This window comes from Danio rerio, chromosome 6 (genome assembly GCF_049306965.1).
Source record: "Danio rerio strain Tuebingen ecotype United States chromosome 6, GRCz12tu, whole genome shotgun sequence".
NCBI classification, from domain to species: domain Eukaryota; kingdom Metazoa; phylum Chordata; class Actinopteri; order Cypriniformes; family Danionidae; genus Danio; species Danio rerio.
In genome coordinates this window covers 49613636-49635668 of record NC_133181.1, presented here as the reverse complement: position 1 = coordinate 49635668, position 22033 = coordinate 49613636, and the positions used below count along the sequence as shown (strand labels likewise).

Below are 22033 nucleotides of genomic sequence, written 5' to 3'. Positions count from 1 at the left end.
TTAAAACCAAAATTAAAATTTTAATTTACTTTAATTTTGGTTTGATACCAAATGGTAATAATGGTAATATTCATACTGAATTGATACCACAGACATTTGTTTTTAATATAGAGTATACACTCACTGGCCACTTTATTAGGTACACCTTACTAGTACCAGGTTGGACCCACTTTTGCCTTCAGAACTGCCTTAATCCTTCTGGAAATATTCCTCAGAGATTTTAGTCCATATTGACATGATAATATCATGCAGTTGCTGCAGATTTGTCATCTGCACATCCATGATGCGAGTCTCCCGTTCCACCACATCCTAAAGGAGCTCTATTGGATTGAGATCTGGTGATTGTGGAGGCCATTTGAGTACAGTGAACTCATTGTCATGTTCAAGAAACCAGTCTGAGATAATTCGTGATTTATGACATGGTTATCCTGACATCATTTATGACATTGTGTTATCCTGCTGGAAGTAGCCATCAGAAGATGGGTACACTGTGGTCATAAAGGGATGGACATGGTCAGCAACAATACTCTGGTAGGCTGTGGCATTGACACAATGCACAATTGGTACTAATAGACCAAAAGTGTGCCAAAAAATCCCCCACACCGTTACACCACCACCACCAGTCTGAACCAAGGCAGTATGGATCCATGTTTTCAAGTTGTTGCATAAATTTACATTAATAAGCAGTTGGACAGATGTACCTAATAAAGTGGCCAATGAGTGTAAATATCATAACATTGGCAGGTCATGTTTCCTTATTAATGTTCATAATTGTATGACAAATAAAAGGAAAATTCCATAACACAACAGTCGTGCTCTCAAAACCTTAGTAGTCGATGATCCGCATGTCATGAATGACCAAGAACTAGTTTCTGTACTGAGGACAAAAAGAGGGTAAGTAAATTAAAAGTAAATAAATTTTTTTGTTTTAATTTTGTCTTTATCTATACTTTTCAGCAGTGGATTTTTATTTGCTTATTTACAATCCGTTTCTGGAATGTAAAAGAAATAAAGACACTGCTTGAAGAAAGAAAAAGAATTTAAGTGTGCTACCTGAAACATATTGAGCCATTTTTATTTTGGGGAAATGCTTTTACTGTCAGTTGTGCATGTCTAATTTTGACATCAATTGCTTTCGTGCCTGGCTGAGAATGCTAAGACATTTCGGTGAGCTGAGCAGTGTCAATACTGACCTTTCAATAACACATTGATTTGCAGTTACTGTAAATGCAGAATCTCCAAAGTACATCAGAAAGCAGACAATAATTGCAAACAAGTGAATAGAGTTGCTGTCACCCTTTTTTGAATGGAAACTGCCAAAATCCAATCAGATGGGCTACTTCCTGTTTATTCAATGAATGTCTATGAAATTTCTGATAATAATTTAGTCATTTAGAGTTTTTTTTTTTTTTTTTCATTTATAACAAATGTTTTTATTTGTTGAATGTAATTTATTATATTTTGTTATTGTAATTTGGTTGTTTCACCAAAGATGGATTTATCAACTCTTCTGAAGTTAAAACACTTTGATTTTGTTGTCTAATAAATGAATGAATAAATTTATTTTTTTATCATTTTTTAAATATTATTATTATTATTATTATTATTATTAATATTATTATTTAAATATATATAAAAATAGATATTAATCTTGATTTGCAGTTACTGTAAATGTAAAACCTTCAAAGCACATTGAAAACCAGACAGTTATTGCAAACAAGTAATTAGAGTTGCTACAGTATGACTCTTTTTAATTGGAAACTACCACTCGTTTCTTTTTATAGGTGACCATTGCAGGTGACAGAAAAATAAAAATACAGTCTACTTCCTGCATATTCTATAAATGTCTATTTAGTTTTGTTATTTGTAATGTTTATATTTGCTGATTTAAAATGAATGTATTTTTGGTTAATATAATTTGTGTACCACCTATGATTGATTTATTAACTCCTCTGAAGTTAAAACACTGATATTGTGTCCTTTAAAAATGATTGTAAATATGCCACCGGTTTTATTGTTTTTTTTTTCAGCAAAAGTGCTCTAACGGACAACATTTTTTTTTAAACCAGAAGAAATCTGCTGAGCTGAGCAGTGTCAATACTAATATTTCAATAACTCATTGATTTGCAGTTACCGTAAATGGAGAGCGCCACAGAAAGCAGACAATAATTGCAAACAAGCAATTAGAGTTGTTGTGACTCAGCAATGCTTATATTCAACTTTTTTATTGTCATTCATCTTTTTTATAGGCAGCAACTGTCTGGAGTTGGAAAAAAACAATCAGACAATTCACTTCCTGTTTATTGTATAAAGTTCTGATATTATTTCTTCCAAAACAACAATCTTATTATTGAAACTGCCACAAATTTTTATAAGCGCTACTGCAGGTGACAAATAAGCCATGTCTTGTTTAATCTATAAAGTTCTGACAATGTTTCTTCCAAAAATATTTTGATTTATTGCTTATTAATTTAAAACATTAGTATTGTCTTGTCTAAATATGATATCTGTCAGCATACAATCTTCTGTATTTAGTTTTTTTATCAACCCAAAAACTGCTCTATTCTGAAAATACTTTTTCATTTTAAAGGGGACCTATTATGCCACTTTTTACAAGATGTAAAATACATCTCTGATGTCTCTGGAGTGTTTATGTGAAGCTCAAAATACACCACAAATAATGTTTCATAACTCTTTGAAGCTTCCCCTTTTAGGCTTTGATACAAATTGTGTCATTTCGGTGACTGTCGCTTTAAATTCAAATGAGATTGTCCTCTTTTCAAAAGAGGGCGGAGCTACAAGCGCATAAGTCACTCCACAAAGCACTATATCAAACTGTATGGGGAGACTCGACAAATGGAAATAATAAAAGATTACAAAACGCTGTAATACTTCCGAAAATCACGATCGCAATAGATATATCCATGTCTAATGTCTGAAATTAATCAAAAACTTAATTTTTTTACTCATTCATTCATTTTCTTTTCGGCTTCGGCTCCCTTTATTAATCCGGGGTCTCAACAGCGGAATAAACCGCCAACTTATCCAGCATAAGTTTTATGCAGCGGATGCACTTCTAGCTGCTACCCATCTCTGGGAAACATCGATACACACTCATTCACACGCATGCGGACAATTGAGCATACCCAATTCACCTGTACCGCATGTCTTTGGACTGTGGGGGAAACCGGAGCACTCGGAGGAAACCCACACAATATTAATTTCTTATAAATTGTTAAAATATTGGTGTTTGTAATGCAGCAAGTCTAGATACTGTTGTGTACAGCATGACTTTATTTGAAATTCACTTTAACGTGTGATATGACTAAAATGTGGGCAGAAACAAAAACTAATTTCTCAATTTAAATGAGTAGCAGCTTGGACCCGGAAAAAATAATCCATATGTCAGCGATACATCATGACTTAACAAGTGGATGCATCAGCACATCGGCAGATTCAAAACAGGACTAATTTTTATCTCTGTAAATGGTAGTGGTGGCTCAGAAAAGGTCATCTATTGAGGCTACAGTGTTCATTTGGGCTTCTTAAAACTTCACATGTATAGTTTTGTTAATCACTGACATTGTCATCAGCAGGTACAGGGTTGAAAACTTTAATGTCAGATGGCTGCTTCTCACTCAGCGCTGTTTATGTTGTAGGGATGGTATACAGTTTAACCCAAAGAATGACCAGTCTGTCAGATGAAGAAGAGCCGGAATCAGAGATTCAAATAAATAAATGAATGAAGTTTGCTGAAGATAGTTTGCAGTTTCATCAGCAGAATCCAGCTTCAACACTCGCAATGTGTTCCTAGCCGCTCTGCTTACATTAACCAATCAATAACAATTATACTCTCACATAATGTCATTAACTGCGTCATACATATAGATGTTCTAACCTGATTGGTTAAAACACAGATAGACTAGGAAAATTTCCACGTGGGGTTTGTGCGTACATTCTGAACAATATCTTAAGCATAAACGTCAGACATCAACTAGACTGTTTAGAAATGACTCTAGACCTGTGAAACGGATCAACAATCAAATAGAACACACACATTTAAAGTATAATCTGTTTTTTTATCCAAGGCTGAGTGTACTCTCAGCCGTCTTTTTCAAAACTGGTTAAAAACCGGTGATATCTACATTCAGGTAGTTATAATATCCTTACTACACAAAGTCTATCTTGAATAAAAAGTAGAATCACTTTAAAAGAGTTAACCGTAAAAATAGCAAAATCACTTTAGACATTTAAGATAGCATTAACTCATAGTAATAACAATAGAAACAGTTGCTTCCAGTCTTCAGCCCTCATTTCCACTCAAGGTCTCTGTGACCTCTGACCTAGTTTGGTGGCTCCTGAAAAAATTATAGACAGGCGAATGCACTGAACATTCTTATATTAAGCAATGTGTTAACTTATTCATTAGTTAAAATCAATTCAAAGTTAAACACTCATTCAAATAGTCAAATAATTATATTTAATAAAAATAATGAGAAACAATATGATGAGGAAAGGATAAACGTTGATTCATGCTGAGATGCATTGGAAGGTATAAATTTGAGTCCTTCAATGGTAATGAGTAGGGGATTGTCACTTATGTGCAGAGCTTTCCCCCTCTAATGACATGTACAAAGGCAGAATGCCAATCAAAGCGTTTCTGTAGATTGTGTTTAACAAGTGTGATTATAAAAAAAACTAAATTAATTATTTTTTACCGTTAGAGGCTGGCTATATTCACACACAACTGTTTAAAACCCTTATAAAAGTATTTTTGGCATAACATGTCTCATTTCAATTTGAAGAAATCTGCAGATCTGAGCAGTGTCAATACAACTGGCCCTTTAAATAACACATTTATTTGCAGTTACTGTAAATAAAGCATCATTAAGGAATCCAGAGCTGTGGTGCAAAGCTTATATTCAGCTGGTATTATCATTATTATTTTTAATAGAAGCTGCCATTCATCTTTTAACAGGCGGCTACTGCAGGCGGCGAAAAAAGCCAATCAGACTGGTCACTTCCTGTGGGTGGGGTCTGATAGCTGGGGCTCGAAGATTTCGCCAGTGCTGAACCAGGAGGAGATGGCGGAGGGAGCTGTCACCATCCTACCCAAACGCCAGTCCATCAGAGGCGAGTGACAGATTAAATCCTCCACTTGTCAGCGCTTGCTCTCGTCCATTAGAGAGCAGTTTTAAAACCAGAGTGTGTGCTTAATGTTTTCTGACAACACTTTAGCTGCTGGTCATGCATTTAACGTTCGTAATCGAGTCATGATGCATGCATAGTGTTAGAATGGTTCACTCAAAAAAAAATTTCCATCAGAAATTCCTCCAGATGCATCAAAAGGTGAGTTCATGCCATGCTGTAATTACTGTAATTACGAGATTCCATCTTGTAAGAAGAGTTCAAGTACTTCATAGAACTTATAATTACAATTTGTGAACTTGTGAATTTCCTGAGGGCTGTGACTTGTACCACATGACCACAATGCAATATCTCCGTTTATTTTAGTCGATGTTATTTTTGCTGTAGAATGTCACGTGTGTTCATCTTGAAATGATGGTAATTACGACATGGCATGAACACAGCTACTGTAAATGCTTTCTTCATTGTAAGACAAGAATAAAGACAGCAAAGTAGTAAAGTGAAACAAATGCAGCTCATGGTCTTCAAACTTAAAAACCACAGCAGAAATCAGTCAACTTCTGTGCTTTTATTTCAAGTCTTCTAAATGCATTGGATGGTTTTGTGTGATCAATTGACACAAATGTAAAAAAGTTGTTTATTAAAATGCCTCTATTGTAGCTTTTAAATACATTTGATTTTTTGACACATTGTCAAGCAGCTTGTCTGATCTACATACATTATATATTGTTTTATATGATGTAATATCATTCTTTATCAGATAACTTGTTTGTTTACATGCAAGTAAGGTAACTTTGAATTCCTTGGCAATTAAATATTTAATATATATGTTTTAAATGTTGTAATGATACATATGTCATTATTTTAATATTAATTACAATAAATTATTGCTTTGTTTTGTCTAATAAGGTGCTATATTAAATAACTTGTATAGTAGCGTTGGGGAAAAAAAACAAAAAAAAAACATATATATATATAGTGAATATATATATATATATATATATATATATATATATATATATATATATATATATATATATATATATATATATATATATATATTACAGTCTTAAATTGTTGTTTTTTATTAAGTGGCTAAATTAGATAATTTTTAAGAAAAGTAATGTGAAAGTATTAGTTTTTTATGTTAGTGTTTTTTTATTATTATTATATTTTAAGAGTAAAGGTCATTGCACAATGAAGTCTGAAATTTTCATATGCGTTTTTTTTTTTCGTATTCATATCTGAAAAATTTTTCATGTATACAAACCTTGCACACTGAATCCGTGGTGTATTAATCGAAAAAAAAAAAGCAAAACATTTAAATTCAAGTCAATTCAAGTAGTGATATTTCCTTCTCCTCTCTATAAAAATAAAGAGGAATATGCTACATATTATGTTCATCCAATACTGTATAGAGAGGAAGGAGAGTTCTCCTTATCCTGGGGCTGTGCTAGATTATAGCGAAATACAAATTAAATTTTTAGGAAATCAGTGGAATTTTGATACATTGCTTGTGATAGTTGCAGCATAGAGTCATTCTAAAAAAACGTAGCCCTATATACATTTCTGGAGACCATGAATTATGTAGCCAGAAGTACATATGGCTGCATTTCATCTTTGCTGCTTCTACTATAGCCACGAACACGACTCTTACTACTACAATGGTTACTAATACTAGAACCTTTTCAAAAGTGTGTGTGTGTGTGTGTGGACTATCCTGTCACAAAACGCGGCGAAAAAGTCGTACATGTCCTACAATGCGACTAAAATCGGCATACTCTACATGTCTTAATTCGATTTCTCTTTAATTCGATTATGAACTCTGATCATAGTCTCATTAGTCTGATTAAATTAATCAAGAATCTCTGTTTTTATGGTTAACTCTTAATCAGAGTATTGTCTTAATCACATTAAAAATGAATTATTGGTGTCCATGTAAACGTAGTGATCATATGCTGGAATTGAAGCATGGCATATCAGTCATAATTTCTTCATGATGTCCTCGTGTGCTGGAGAATTGAAGTACTCTTAACAACACTATAGGTATCTAATTTAAAGTATATAGACTTTAGGTTTAGTTTATCGGTTTTATGATCCAGCTCTACTTCTCTGTCTCGTGTTTTTGTTCAAGTGAAATCCTTTTTTTCCCCCCTACCCAGTTCTATTGTATGCCTATATGCTTATGGTATTTTCTTGACTGCTGTGGTGACATAGAACTGCATGACGATTCTTTAAAAACTCCCAGTTTGTTTTCCAGAGAAAAGTTTGGAGTGACATGTAGAAGAGTAAATGATGACAGATTTTCCATTTTTTTGAGTGAACTATTAATAGCAAAACAGAACCTTGAGACACAAAAAAATGATGTTGCATGCAAATGTTCCGTCAAATCATGCTGCTCTCTGTAGTTCATTGGCTGAGAGCTTTGAGTCTGACAGAGCGCATTAAAGTGACACAGATCTCATCGATCTACCCCTCAGGCTTTGATCGCTACTTCACCAGCCGCACGCTGGAGAACAACCGGAGGAATATCTGGTTTGCCGAGTTCTGGGAGAACAATTTCAACTGCAAGCTCAGCCGCCATGCCTTGAAGAAGGGATCTGGCATTAAGAAATGCACAAGTAAGAATCTCTCGCTCTCCCTCTGGCAACACTTCATTTCACAGAGCTCCATAAAAGAGAGAAAGTGAGCAAAGAGAGAAGCCAAATCTATCGTGAAAGACTTGGCCCGCTGTTCTCAGATCGCCTGAAATGGGCCTTTGTTTACACCAGAGTCTGATTAGTCATACCACAGAAAAGCTGCTCTACGTCTGATGTTTTCTGATGCACAGCAGCAGATTCCCTGCACTGAGCACACACTTTCAATGCAATCCAACCTGCTGGATAAAATTCGATTATCTTAACTACCAGTTTAGCTACAAGAATTCTATAAGTACTAGCCATCGCAGTCATTCTGACTGTTCATAATGGACTTCAGCAAATGTCAGGCCATTTTTACAGTACATCTGAAGCTTCCACCGAGGTTTATAATGCAGCTTTGAATGTCTGTCATTATATTTTACAATCTTTTTTTGAGATATTTCATTGTGTCAGAGCTAGGGCTGTGCAAATTAATCAGAATTTAATTTCAACATTAACCGAAATACAATGAGTTCCCACCTCTTTTTCAGTTTCAAATGGAAATCTGTGAACTCATCCAACGTAACTTTTTCAGCTTGACTTAAATACTGTAAAACCTAATAAGTTAGGGTAACTCAAACCATTTGAGGAAACCGATTGCAACAAACCATTTAAGTTCAAAAACTAATCCTGATGAGCACTGTGATCTTAATCCATTTGAGTAAATAAAACATTTTGAGCACAGTAAAACCCAATAAATGAAGAAAACTCAAACCAACTGAGTACTGTAAAACTCAATGGGCTCTATTTTGACGGTCCATGCGCAGAGCGCAAAACGCGGGGCTCAAACGCTTTCAGGGCATGGCAGAATGCATTTTTGCTAATTTACGGACGGAAAATGCGCTTTGTGCCAAGGCGCATGGGCTAAAAGGGTTGAGTTTATTTTCTTAATGAGTTATAGGTGTGTTTTGTGAATAAACCAATTAGAGTCTCATCTCCCATTCCCTTTAAGACCCAGCTGCGTCGTGCCAAAAGCGCATTCGCTATTTACAGGACGCAAGTACAGGAAGTAAGTCTAAGTGGAAAAAATAAGCATTTCACAAACAAACAGTTAACAGTTGACAGTTTTTCAACAGAAAACTGTTAAACAGAGCATCTACTGCGTGAGAATGAGAGATAATGGAACTACTTTCACATTTGCTCTTGAATAGGGAAACGTTTACACAGACATCAATTAGCCTATAAATAATTAATTTCGTTTAAGCGCAAAGATTTGTTTCAAAACTATTTCTAAATTCAGTTCTAATTTCCAGCAAACGAATAAATGAACAATAATGACCAAGTGTGGTCAAAATACTGAGTTATTTCCAAATACACCTGCCATGCCCCATATGGTCTAAAACCTGACAGGTGGGCAAATCTAAGCTTGTTTTTAATAAAACAAATATAAATATGGATATATTAAAAAATACTGCTAATAATAATACCATTATAGCATTATAGCAAATTGTTATGAATGAACTGAAAAAGCCTCCCGAGATGAAGAAGACATAAAAGCAGTGATTTTTCATATTTATGTAGGCTAGAAAATAATGTTTTGTAATATTTTAATCCTTTATATTTATATCCTATATCTATTCTTATTATATCCTATATATAAATCCTTAATATTAAATTTTTATCATATGTAAAGATATTTGCCTATTGCTTTCTTGTGCATATTAAGCAGTGTGTAAGCGAGGCGCAACTCTGCGCCGGAGTTTAGACCGGCTTTGTTTTGGTCTAATGAAAAATCTATTATAGTTTCTCAAAATAGCAACGCGCCAGCGGAGCGCCTCAGAACGCCTTCCTTTTTGGAGCAGAACGCCTATGGGCGCACAAATGAGCGCTATTGCATTTGCTATTTAAACAGCGTAGCGCAACGCCTCAAAACGACTCTTGCGCCAAGCTGAAACTAACAAAAGACTATTGCGCCGCGTCTTGCGCCACACTGCGCCGGGTGTATGATAGGGCCCAATAAGTTAAGGCAACGCAAACAGTTTGAGGAAACTGATTGCAACAAACCATTTGAGTTAAAAACTTATCGATATGAGTACTGTGAACTTACTCTATTTAAATTGAAGTAATGAGAAGTTTAATTAACTCATTACCTTCAACACTGAGTTCAAAACTCATTTCAAATGAGTAGAATTAACTGTCAGTAAATTTTGAGTTAACTACACTCATTTCATTTGATAAATTTTAACCGTTGGGTTTTACAGAGTAGACGTGTTTAAAGTTGCTGAGAATTTAATTTCAATATGTTGATGCACTTTTAACTAAAACAGGATATTAAAAAGGGGGCAGGATTTTTCATAAATGCACATTTCAATGCATCATGAAAACCTTATGGACACGTATAAAGAGCAGCTTACTCTGTTATGGCCATTAGAAACAGTCCTACTTTTTTGTTTTTGTCATTTTAGTGTAATTAAAATATCAGAATACATTAGACATAGACTATGCCCTAAGGAAAAAGTCAGGACGCTACAATTACATGGGCTAAATTTCAACAAAGTTATTAAACTGCAGCATTTAAAAATGCTCTTAATGACTGCCTCGGTAGTTCAAGTGTTAATTGATTGGTGACTCCTCTCCAGGGAAGAGCAGCCCAAGGTTCAGACCAGTCAAACCCCATCCGCTGGGCTGTGAAAAAAAAGGTTGAGTCCTAGCAACACATCCAGGCTTTATCCAATCAGTGCAGGTTGCGATCTTACGAGGAGGGGTTTCCGCTGGCAGACCTTCTCTAGGGGCAGCTATGATGGCGCGTCTAATTCTCAGCATGTAACCTACCAAGCATTACTGCGCTTACTGCACTGCACCAGTAAGCAGGAGAGGATATTAACCCCTCGCTTCAGTGTCGGTATGGTGACCTCCTACAGACGGCGGAAGTCAGATTATATGCGACTGTGGCAAAAGGGGCTCTCCGTATCGTCGCACCGCGCTAAATGTCACCGTGCATAATCCTTGTCACTGTGCTCACTTGTAATGGCTGGCCTTTAGCACACTGCAAAGAAGGAGAAGAAGTGTCTGGCCTGAAACAAAACCCATCGCTCCTCCACAACGTAATAAATCACTTTTTCTTTATGCTAATTGCTGCGCCCGCAAGAAAATTCATCATTGTTACCTCATGTTCTTGAATAGCCATTGGTGATTAAATGCGAGGGCTTCTATGCACTTGATTAAAAATATATGGTTGGGTATTTTTGTGTGTATTTGCTTGAATAAAATGCATAACAAGCCACTTAGCAAAGCTTTTTCTTTCTTTTATCTAGTTTACATTTAAATGTGTTTATTGCATGCTGTTGCTGTACTAATAGACTCACAACTTAAATTAAAAATTCAAAGGTTAACAAGTTAACTATTGTCTATAATATAAAAGGTTTTACCTTTATTTTAAAACTTTAAAACCAAATTCTGAGACAGTTCTTTGTATACATTAATTTCATTTTTTATTTTATTTTATTTTATTTATTTTTTTTTTAAGCTGTGCATTTATTTTATTCAACTTTATTTTTTATTTAATTTTATTTCTTTAAGCAATGCATGTATTTTATTTTATTTTACCAGCATATTTATTTTATTTGTATACATTAATTTCAGTTTTTTAATTGAATTTTATTTTATTTTATTTTATTTTATTTTATTTTATTTTATTTTATTTTATTTTATTTTATTTTATTTTATTTTATTTTATTTTATTTCTCCAAGCAGTAAAATTATTTACTTGTATAAATTCATTTCTGTTTACATTAATTTAATTAAATGTTACTTTATTTTCATCACTTTAAGTAATGAATTTATTTACTTGTTTACATTAATTTCTGTTTTACATTAATAAAATGTTATTTTATTTTATTATTTTTAGAAGAAGAGGAAAATTCACAGTTCCTTTGCATTCTTGAATATATATTGGTGTTTAAATGCCACTTGCCTAAAAAATATGGCAGAATGTTTTTCTGTGCATGAAATGCAAAACTCAGCCCAGCTTTACCTTCCTTTATGGTAGTTGTGCGTTTGAATATTTTTCGTGCATGCTTTTGCAACACCCTAGGGCTCCTATCAGAAAACAAGAGTGTGTGTGAGCAGAATTGCACATATGCTGACATCAGGCTTGATTATTCATGTAAAGAACAATTCGGCATTTGCCATGCACATTGTAGCAGATTTATAATGGCACATGGGAAATGAAAATGGTGTTAGACTGTTTGCACAGCTTTATTAGTTCATGAAAACGACTGCACGTTGAAATACAATGCAGCCTTAACTGGGTCGCATCCTCTAACAGCTTTGTCTCAAAGGGAGGATGTAATATTTGTCTGAAAGCACTGATTCAGAACCGGAGGCCACTATGTCTGCGGCTTGCTAAACCTTTATCGTTTGCTGTGGAGCCCGGAGGTAGCATAGTGACATCTCCTGGGTCTGGGTGTTTTCAGCCTGTAATAACTGCTGACGGAGATTAACAGTCAGGATCTGCATGCATTTTCCATTAAGGTTTAGCTTGCTTGGTTGGATTCTTATGATTAGACATGGACATGTATTAGACTTTTTTTTTTTTTTTTTTGTCAAGGATGGCAGTTATTTTCATGCACCAGTATGATTGTGAAAATATTAGATGCGATTTCTCAGTGTCTCCTAGCATGCAGCATGTGCTATCCATTCAAGATGGGTGCTTTCTGAGAAATTTTGGGGCTTGTTTTGCACATTGTCATTGGCACAGTGAGAAACTGTTGGGTTTTTTTAGTCATCCAGACAGACTACAGTGTAAATATAGCCTCGGAGGGACAATGCTAATGCATGAGTCAACAGGCACCCACAGATTTGCCCAAATTCCAGCTGACATTTTCGATAATGACTAATGTGATGGAGGATCTGTGAAACGTATTTAGGGTATGAATCAAAGCTGATTTGATGACATCACTGCCTTCCGTCCATTTCATTGTCTGTGAGCTGGATTTTGCATGTACTATCATAAACAGCACTGCAAATCAGCGGCCTGGACTTGAGGGAAAGTACCAACTGTGCATTAATTAATTAATTGATTAAATCATTCATTCATTCATTCATTCATTCATTTATTCATTCATTCGTTCATTCATTCATTCATTTACTCACTTATCTGTTCATTCATTCATTCATTTACTCACTTATCGGTTCGTTCGTTCGTTCGTTCGTTCGTTCGTTCGTTAGTTCGTTCGTTCATTCATTCATTCATTCATTCATTCATTCATTCATTCATTCATTCATTCATTCATTCATGCATTCATGCATTCATTCATTCATTATCTCACTTATCCGTTCATTCATTCATTCATCCATTCATTCATTCATTCATTCAGTCTCTCACATATCTGTTCATTGATTGATTGATTCATTCATTCATTCATTCATTTACTCACTTGTCTATTCATTCATTCATTCATTTACTCACTTATCTGTAAATTAGTTTGTTCATTTGTTCATTCATTCATTCGTTCATTCGTTCATTTGTTCTTTCATTCGTTCGTTCGTTCATTCATTCATTCATTCACTCACTCACCAATCCCTTTATTAATTTGTCATTCAATAATTCATTAACCTATGCATGTATTCATTTTAATTGATTGATTTATTGATTCATTAATTTATTAATTGACATCTTCATTCATTCATTCATTCATTCATTTACATATCCATTCATTCATTTACTCATATATTAATTTATCCATTCATTCATTCATTCATTCATTCATTCATTCATTCAATCAATCCTGTATCCATTCATTCTTGCATCCATTTATTCCTGCACTCAGTTACTGATTGATTCATTTTTAAGTTAATTCATTTGTTGATCCATTCTTTTTTCATTTGTGTTTGTTCATTCATTCTCTCCTTCATTCATTCCTTCATTCCTTCTCTCCTTCTTTCATTCAATTATATGTTAATTTATTTGATTGATTGATTGATTGATTGATCCATTTACTCCCTTATCTGTCCATTCATTCATTCATCCCTGCATACACACATGCATTGATTCATTTAATCATTGATTGATTAGTTTATTCATTCATTCATTTCTGCATTCACCATTTATTCATTTTAATTAATTGATTAATTAATTAATTGATTCGTTCATTCACTTATTCATTCATTCATTCATTCCTGCATTCACTTAACTTTAATTGATTTGTTGTTAATTCATTTTTTCATTCATTTGTTTCTTCATTCATTCACTTATGTACTTATCCATTTTTTGTTTGTTGATTGATTGATTGATTGATTGATTGATTGATTCATTCATTCATTCCTTCATTCAATTGTTTGTTCGTGCATGAGTGTGTCTGTCCGTCCACTCATTCATTCATTCATTCATTCATTCATTCATTCATTCATTCATTCATTCATCCATTCATTACTTCACGCATTGATTCATTTTTTTATTAATTGATTTGTTGGTTCAATATTACATTGATTGATTCTGGGATTGATTCTTTCATTTATGCATTTATGTATTGATTCATTCTTTTCATTCAATCAGTATTACTGTATTATTTAGTCTACGTTACATAGGGTCAGCAAAGCCAAATCCATTATTTCTATGTCAGCCATTTTGACATCAACACTTTTTTAATTTGACATAGAATACTATATTTCATAACCCCTTGGCATGTCATTATAAATGATCAACTGGACTGATCCAATAGGTCAGTCACACCCTTCTCAAAAAATAAGCAGTTTAATATGACAAAAATCTCACCAAAGTTGTTTGAAGCTATAACTCTGCAATGCTTACAAGCATTCAGACCCAACTTGGTCTGTTATGACAACAATAACCTGGAGTTATTTGCACAATGTTCAAGACAGTGCCACCTCATGGTCGGGAGATTTAGATTTTTTACTTTTTTCCATATGACTTCGGAACAGCTTGGTCAAAAATCACATGACTGGTCTTTTATATTCAGAGCCGCATAATGAGGGATTATATGATATTTATTTTTTTCTATATCTAATGTTGGCTTGTCTTGGGCAAATGTTTAAACATTGAATTGTATAAACACATCTGTGCATTGTTACAAAATTTTGTATGCGTTTTTAGCCATACCCTATAATTAAAATTAGAAAGTTTTCAACTGTTCCCATCTTGTGGTCAAAATAAATGTATAATGAGCTTTATATTAGTCTTGTTTGTTTTCATGAGACTGGTCTTGAGTTATGCTGATAAACAGTGTACACAAAATTAAAATGTATACAAATAATGTCATAGTCAGTGAAATCCTCTGGACAACAATTAGAATTTTCTATGAAAACCTTCTTTTTTAAACTCTATTTCCCCCCATAATCAACTTGAATTATATCCAGACCATGCTTGTCAAAAAAAAAAAAAATAAATACAATTGACACATCACTCTGAACACACCATATCGGTTTGGTAAAAATGCCAGCTTCAAGTCAAAAGGGCTAAATCATTCCACTCAGTGATTGTATATATATAATTTTTCATCCTGGCTAAAAATCTTAAAATGTCTTAAATTACTGCTGTAGCTGATCCCCCCTGCCATCCTCAACTCCTCGTTCTGCCTCTCTTATCTAAAACCTGTAATTGCTGCTTCCAGCTATATTTATTATTGTTGTGATCACTTTTTTGGGTAAACATTGCAGGTGTAATGGTGTTCACAGGCACAGAGATGCACCTCACAAAAGTGACTCACTCCCAGATCATTTTAAGTAATTTCAAGATCACATTGATTCAGACGTGCCTCAAAGTGGTGTCGACCAAATGAGTCAGTTGTTTACTCTGTAATTATTCAGTCCTGTTCCATCAGTTTGACCCGTTGATGTGGGTTTGTGTGCCGATGGTGTAATCAACCAATCACAGTAACGATTGGCAGTATCTTGCCGTTTTCTTCTCGTGCTGGCGTCACGCTCTAGGAGCTCAGCAAGAACACATTGAGCTCAAGGGAGGTCCCCTGCTGAAACCTAATCCGCTAATGTCGCTCTTAAAGAGTGCTGCTTTAGAAAACCCAGTGATAGAGAAGTCATTTGATGTCAAATTTCTCATTTAAAGTGTTCCCTTTTACTTCCTCTGTAGAAAGGTCAATAGTTGAAGCAAAACCCAGTAGGTGCAAGTAGATTTTTCACCTTGAGGCCTGTTGGCTTGATTCTTACAATTTATTGGCATTCTGTCAACTTTTTTCAATAGGCCTCATTCAAGAAACACATGCAGCACAAATTTCCGTGTAAATCATTCAGAAAACCATTTCTACATCAATTCGGTACGCGCTTAAATCACAATTTTACACTCAGGGTCATGAAAAAATAGGACCCTGTGGTGACAATTGTTATATATTCTATTCTATTCTATTCTATTCTATTCTATTCTATTCTATTCTATTCTATTCTATTCTATTCTATTCTATTCTATTATATTATATACAACAGTTCTGTCTAGTTCTTGAATCTGATTGGCAAATAGTCATGCAATATTCTGCCAGAATGTGTACTCCACCCACATACAACAACAAGCAGAGGACATTCTACAGTTTGACAAATATTGCTGCTGTTAGACAACATAAAGTACTTTTGACCCTTTTTTAGTCAAGAACGTAGTTATACAAATGCAACTATGCAGTTTATTTATAAGGATAGTGCCTATTTTAAAACATTTATAATTTCTGAGAGACAGTGACAGAGACCGCATAATAAGACCTAAGAGAAATGCAGCATAATTTTTAAACAACAGCTGATCAAATCATTACTGAACTGGTAAATGACTTTCTAAGTCGATCTCTCTGTTTTGTATGCTGTAGTGCTGCATTTATACCATAGGTATATTGTGATCTCCCATTTACAACAGAGAAATACTTGGTGATATCTCTGTAGTCAGATGGCATTTAAGTATATATCATAAATTAGACATTATGCTAGAGAAAAGTGGATTTTGACATGCCCTTAATGCGTTTGCACCCTGCACTTTGCACTTTGTGCATGGATCGTCAAAATAGAGCCCTAGGTTTGAAAGCACCCTAAGGCACACCTCTCACCAGTGCCGATATATTATATTATATTATGTGTGTGTGTATATATATATATATATATATATATATATATATATATATATATGTTATGTTATGTTATGTTATATTAGTTTATATTATATTATATTATGTTATATTATATTATATTATATTATATTATATTATATTATATTATATTATATTATGTTATATTATATTATATTATATTATATTATATTATATTATATTATATTATATTATATTATATTATATTATATTATATTATATTATATTAATGGTGTGGTGCTTCAAAAATTGTTAAAGGGATAGTTTCCCCCAAAATTTTAATTGTTAAAATTTTCTCTCCGTTTGTCAACCTGTTTGAGTTTCTTTCTTCTGTTTGTTACGAACCCTGTTTAAAATAAAAACAATAATAATCCACAAGGGAACACAACATAAAGAGGACACATGAATCCAGTTTCGTCTAAACTAAACTTTTGGACAAAACCAACAAATAACAAAGCATAATAAAGTAAGACTTTAGGCGGGAAAGGCAGGGAATTAAAATAAACTAAATAAAGCTTGATGGCTGTCAGTGAAGCCTCCTCTTTCTCAACTTAACATCGGTCCATATTTATAGCCAATTAGTAATAGCGCAACTTGCCAAAGGTGTTCAAAGTCGAACCTGCCAGACTCTTAGAAACAAACAGTGAATGACGTCATGACACACACACAAGCAGGCAACTGCCTTAATATGTTGAACACAAACTATTTTGAAGAAAAGTAAAAACCTGTAACCATTGACTTCCATAGTATTTATATTTGCTACTGTAGATGTCAGTGGTTACATTTATCCTTTTTTTTCCAAAATATCTTCTTTTGTGTTCAACAGAAGAAATATTATACAACCCCTTGAGGGAGAGTAAATTATAAGTACAGTTTCATTTTGCGGTGAACTATCCCTTTAAGTTCATTCTGAACAGATAACCATGACTGTGCCAACATTTTAATATGTTGCTTGGTGCATGTATTATGGGAATTCATGAATCAAATGACCAATAAATGACATCAGAAGGTTAATGCATTAATAGCATTTTTGAAGAAATAAACAAGTAAAAATGTAATGTAATAGTTTATAAATCATATGCGGTCATAACAGTTTTATTTAAAAAAATAATAAAATATGGGTCTGCATTTGATTGACCTTCGAGCCTTGCCCAATTGCATATCTGTAACATATCTATAACAAACACAGATGAGCCACTAGTATTTAAAAAGCAATGTAGATGTACCACTAAATGATGTTAATATTTGAATATGATCTTTCTCTGTATTACATCACTGAGCCAGTGGTCATTTTTATAATGGCACATCATGATAACAGAATTGCCACCCTGGGAAATAAAGGAGATTGTTAAGATAGCAGATATTCAGGTTGTTAGCGATCCTGTGAATTGATTTAAGAGCATTGTTAAAGTCGAGGTCTAACTATGAATACTGATTTAGGTCTGTAAATGCAATCTAGTCTTTTATTTTATGTTATTATTTTTAACAGTAGTACATATTACAACACATTTAGACAATACAATCAATACAAAATGTATGTCATGTAATGTGTATTTACAGTATATAGCATATTTCTTGTGTATGGCCACACACCCAAAGCGCTTCACATTCATGTGGGGGGGATCTCTCCACACCACCATCAGTGTTCAGCATCCACTTGGATGATGCGACAGCAGCCACAGGACAATGGCGCCAGTGCGCTCACCACACACCGCTATTGGTAGAGTGGAGAGACAGTAATAAGGCCAATTTGGTGAATGGTGATGATTGGGAGGCCATGATGGGTGAGGGCCAATGGAAGGTATTTGGCCAGGACATCGTGGTTACACCCCTATTGTTTACGAAAAGTGCCGTGGGATTTTTAATGGCCACAGAAAGTCAGGATCTTGGTTTAATGTCTCATCTGAATGACGGTACTCAGTGACAGTATAATGTCCCCTTCACTATACTAGGGCATTAGGACTCACAGACCACAGGTTGTGCGCCCCCTGCTGGCCTCACTAACCCCACTTCCAGCAGCAACCGATATGTTTGTTAAAATTCAGCCCATAAAAATTCTTTGCAACCAATTACATAAAAAAAAATGTAAATCCAATTAATCTTTTTTTTTTCAGTGTAATTGTTTACGTTTATGGTAAATAATTTAATAATCTGCCCTGCAATATTGTATTGTTGTTGTTAAAAGGAATACAAGTTCTACAGATTCTAATCATTTCAGCAGAAAACACACTGTAAAAAGAGATTATTTACTTTACCTAAAAAAATGAGTAAACACATTCCCTTAAAAATGACAAGTTGACCTTACTTACACTAAATAAGTGAGTAAATCCAATGTAACTTAGAACTGTTAAGTTTATTTAACTTCATTTAAAGTTCATTTACTTAACATTTCTTAAGGCAACATGTTTATTCACTTTTTTAAGTAAAGTCAACAAAAACTTTTTTACAGTGCAGCCATGAATTCTAAGTATGGGTATGCTATAGCAAACATCTCTCCAATGAGAGTAACTAGCATTTTGTAATGAGATATTGATCCACCGTATAGTATTTAATTGATCACTTTATCTTTGCAATGTTTGGGGGCTTTAAGAGATGTATTAATATTATTATTATTATTATTATTTTACTTTTGCCATAATTGCTATTGCCTTGGCCAAACTGTCAACCGTTTGTCATAAACTCAAGGAATTTAAATATTTGGAATTTCTGGGCTCAGCCTGAACAAAAGTGGAGTCACTCAGACTTTCTCTACTATGCACCGTTTTTCCGCTACTCCGAGATTTGTCCGAAACCTACTTTTGCAAACTAGTCCTAGTTATTGTTATTATTATTATCATTATTATTATTATTATTATTATTATTATTATTATTATTATTATTATTTTACTTCTGCCATAATTGCTATTTTCTTGGCCAAACTCTAAGACCTAGAGGCTTTAAACTTGGTCAAATATAGTAGTCCTCACCGCTACTCAGATCCAAAGACTCGTCCAAATTGGACCATAGGTGGCACTAAAGTATTAAAAACCAATTTTTTGGAGGGCATTTTGCCCACCATTCATACATCGTTTGTCATAAACTCAAAGACTTTACATATTCGGAATTCTTGGGTCAGCCCGAACAAAAGTGGAGTCACTCAGACTTTCTCTACTATGCACCGTTTTTACGCTTCTCCAATATAGGTCCGAAACCTACTTTTGCAAACTAGTCCTAGTTATTATTATTATTATTATTATTATTATTATTATTATTATCTGTATTCCGAAATCATGCATTTAATTGATTAAAGTTACATTTTGAATAACCATTACAGTATATTGCCAAGTGAAAGCTATTTTGGTTTTCCACGTTTTTTTTTTATCCAATTGAATGAAATGTCTAAACAACCCCAAACTTTTGAATTGTAGTGTTTTAGATTGAGTGCTTAAAAAAAAAAAAGAAAAAAAAGAAAAACTCACATCAGAGCGTCATGTTGAATTGAATTCAGATAATGCCCCAGATAGCAAGTTAATGAGTACAGGAATGTATAGCATTGGCCCTTTATCAGAGAGAATGCAATACTGAAATGTAAAGACAGCGTTGACCCCCACGCTTATCGAAGATGCCGCAGCCAGAGATAGCAGAGTGCGCTACATCAATGCTGGGATTTTTTTATTTTTTTTTTTTCAGCCCTCACAAAAGCCCTCTGGTTACTGTCGGATTAAAAGGCTGGATATCTCAGCGTTCAGCTCTCTCTGCCTCTCCTCCTCTCTGCCTCATTCCCATTCTCTATCTCTCGGTCTCTGTCTTTCTCTGTTTGTGGCACTCGGCTCTGCTTTTATCAGGGTTGAACATACAGGAAATTCTCCATGCAGAGAGCAGCTTGTGATTACGGATTGCACATGTTGCGATGGATCTCTCTGATATCAGGAGATGGGAGGACAAAGTTTAGCTCGTTGACATCTGTTTGCTGTAGCTACCTTATTTCATTGCTCTCTGGAGTATATAGGTAATGCACAGCTTCTTTTTGAGCATACACTGGAAAAAATGACACTTTGAACCAACTTTAAAAAATGACAATAATTTATCATTTTTTATTCATAAAGTTGAAGTCAGAATAATTAGCCCCCCTTCAATTTTTTTTTTTTTTTCATTTTTAAATATTTCCCAAATGATGTTTAACAGAGCATGGGGAATTTTCACAGTATATCTAAATATTTTTTTCTACTTGGGAAAGTCTTATTTGTTTTATTTCGGCTAGAATAAAAGCAAATACATTTTTTTAAACCCTTTTAAGGTCAAAATTATTAGTCCCCTTAAGCGATATTTATTTTTGATAGTCCACAGAACAAACCATCATTATACCATAACTTGTCTAATTACCCTAACCTGCCTAGTTCACCTAATTATTATAGTTAATTGTCACTTTAAGCTGTATAGCAGTGTCTTGAAAACTATCTAGTCAAATATTATTTACTGTCATCATGGCAAAGATAAAATAAATCAGTTATTTAAAAAATGAGTTATTAAAACTATTATGTTCAGAAATGTGTTGAAAAAATCTTCTCTCCGTTGAACAGAAATTGAGGGAAAAATTAACTGGGTGGCTAATAATTCAGAGGGGCTAATAATTCTGACTTAAGCTGTATATGTTTTTTGTTTGTTTTTCCTCAAAGTAATTTAACTTTGGTCAAAAACTGCATAAAATGCAATTTAGTCTGAATCAAAATTATTTAAAAAAAAAATTACATTCACACAAAGTAAAGATATTTTTTAATATAGAGACACTAAATATACAGTTGCTCCTGAATTATTAGCCCCTTGTACATTTTTTCCACTGATTTCTGTTTAACAGAATGAAGATATTTAAACACATTTCTGAACATAATAGTTTTAATAACATCTAATAACTGATTTCTTTTATATATGCTATGATGATAGTACATAATGTTACCACATATTTTTCAAGATACTAGTATTCAGCTTAAAGTGCCATTAAAGGCCTAACTTCAATGTAAACCCTAATAAGTTGAGACTACTCAAATGAATTGAGGAAAATAACTCGCTCAGTTCATTTGAGTAATGAGTAATCAATAACTCAATTAAGTTGACCAAATGTGGTCTCTTCATTGGATTAACTTAAATATTTAAGTGCAGATAACTCGGCCAATAGACTAATCTTACAAATTT

At 33.8% G+C, this 22033-nt stretch overlaps 1 protein-coding gene across 4 annotated transcripts in view; it reads left to right on the top strand.

Moving 5' to 3' along the window:
- grm4 (glutamate receptor, metabotropic 4) overlaps window positions 1-22033 on the top strand; it is a 265644-nt gene that overhangs the window by 146300 nt on the left and 97311 nt on the right. For all 4 annotated transcript variants that reach the window (XM_021476905.3, XM_021476906.3, XM_073953112.1 and 1 more), the window contains 2 exon segments: window positions 4979-5133; window positions 7629-7769. In XM_021476905.3, coding sequence (XP_021332580.1) covers window positions 4979-5133; window positions 7629-7769 — 296 coding nt within the window.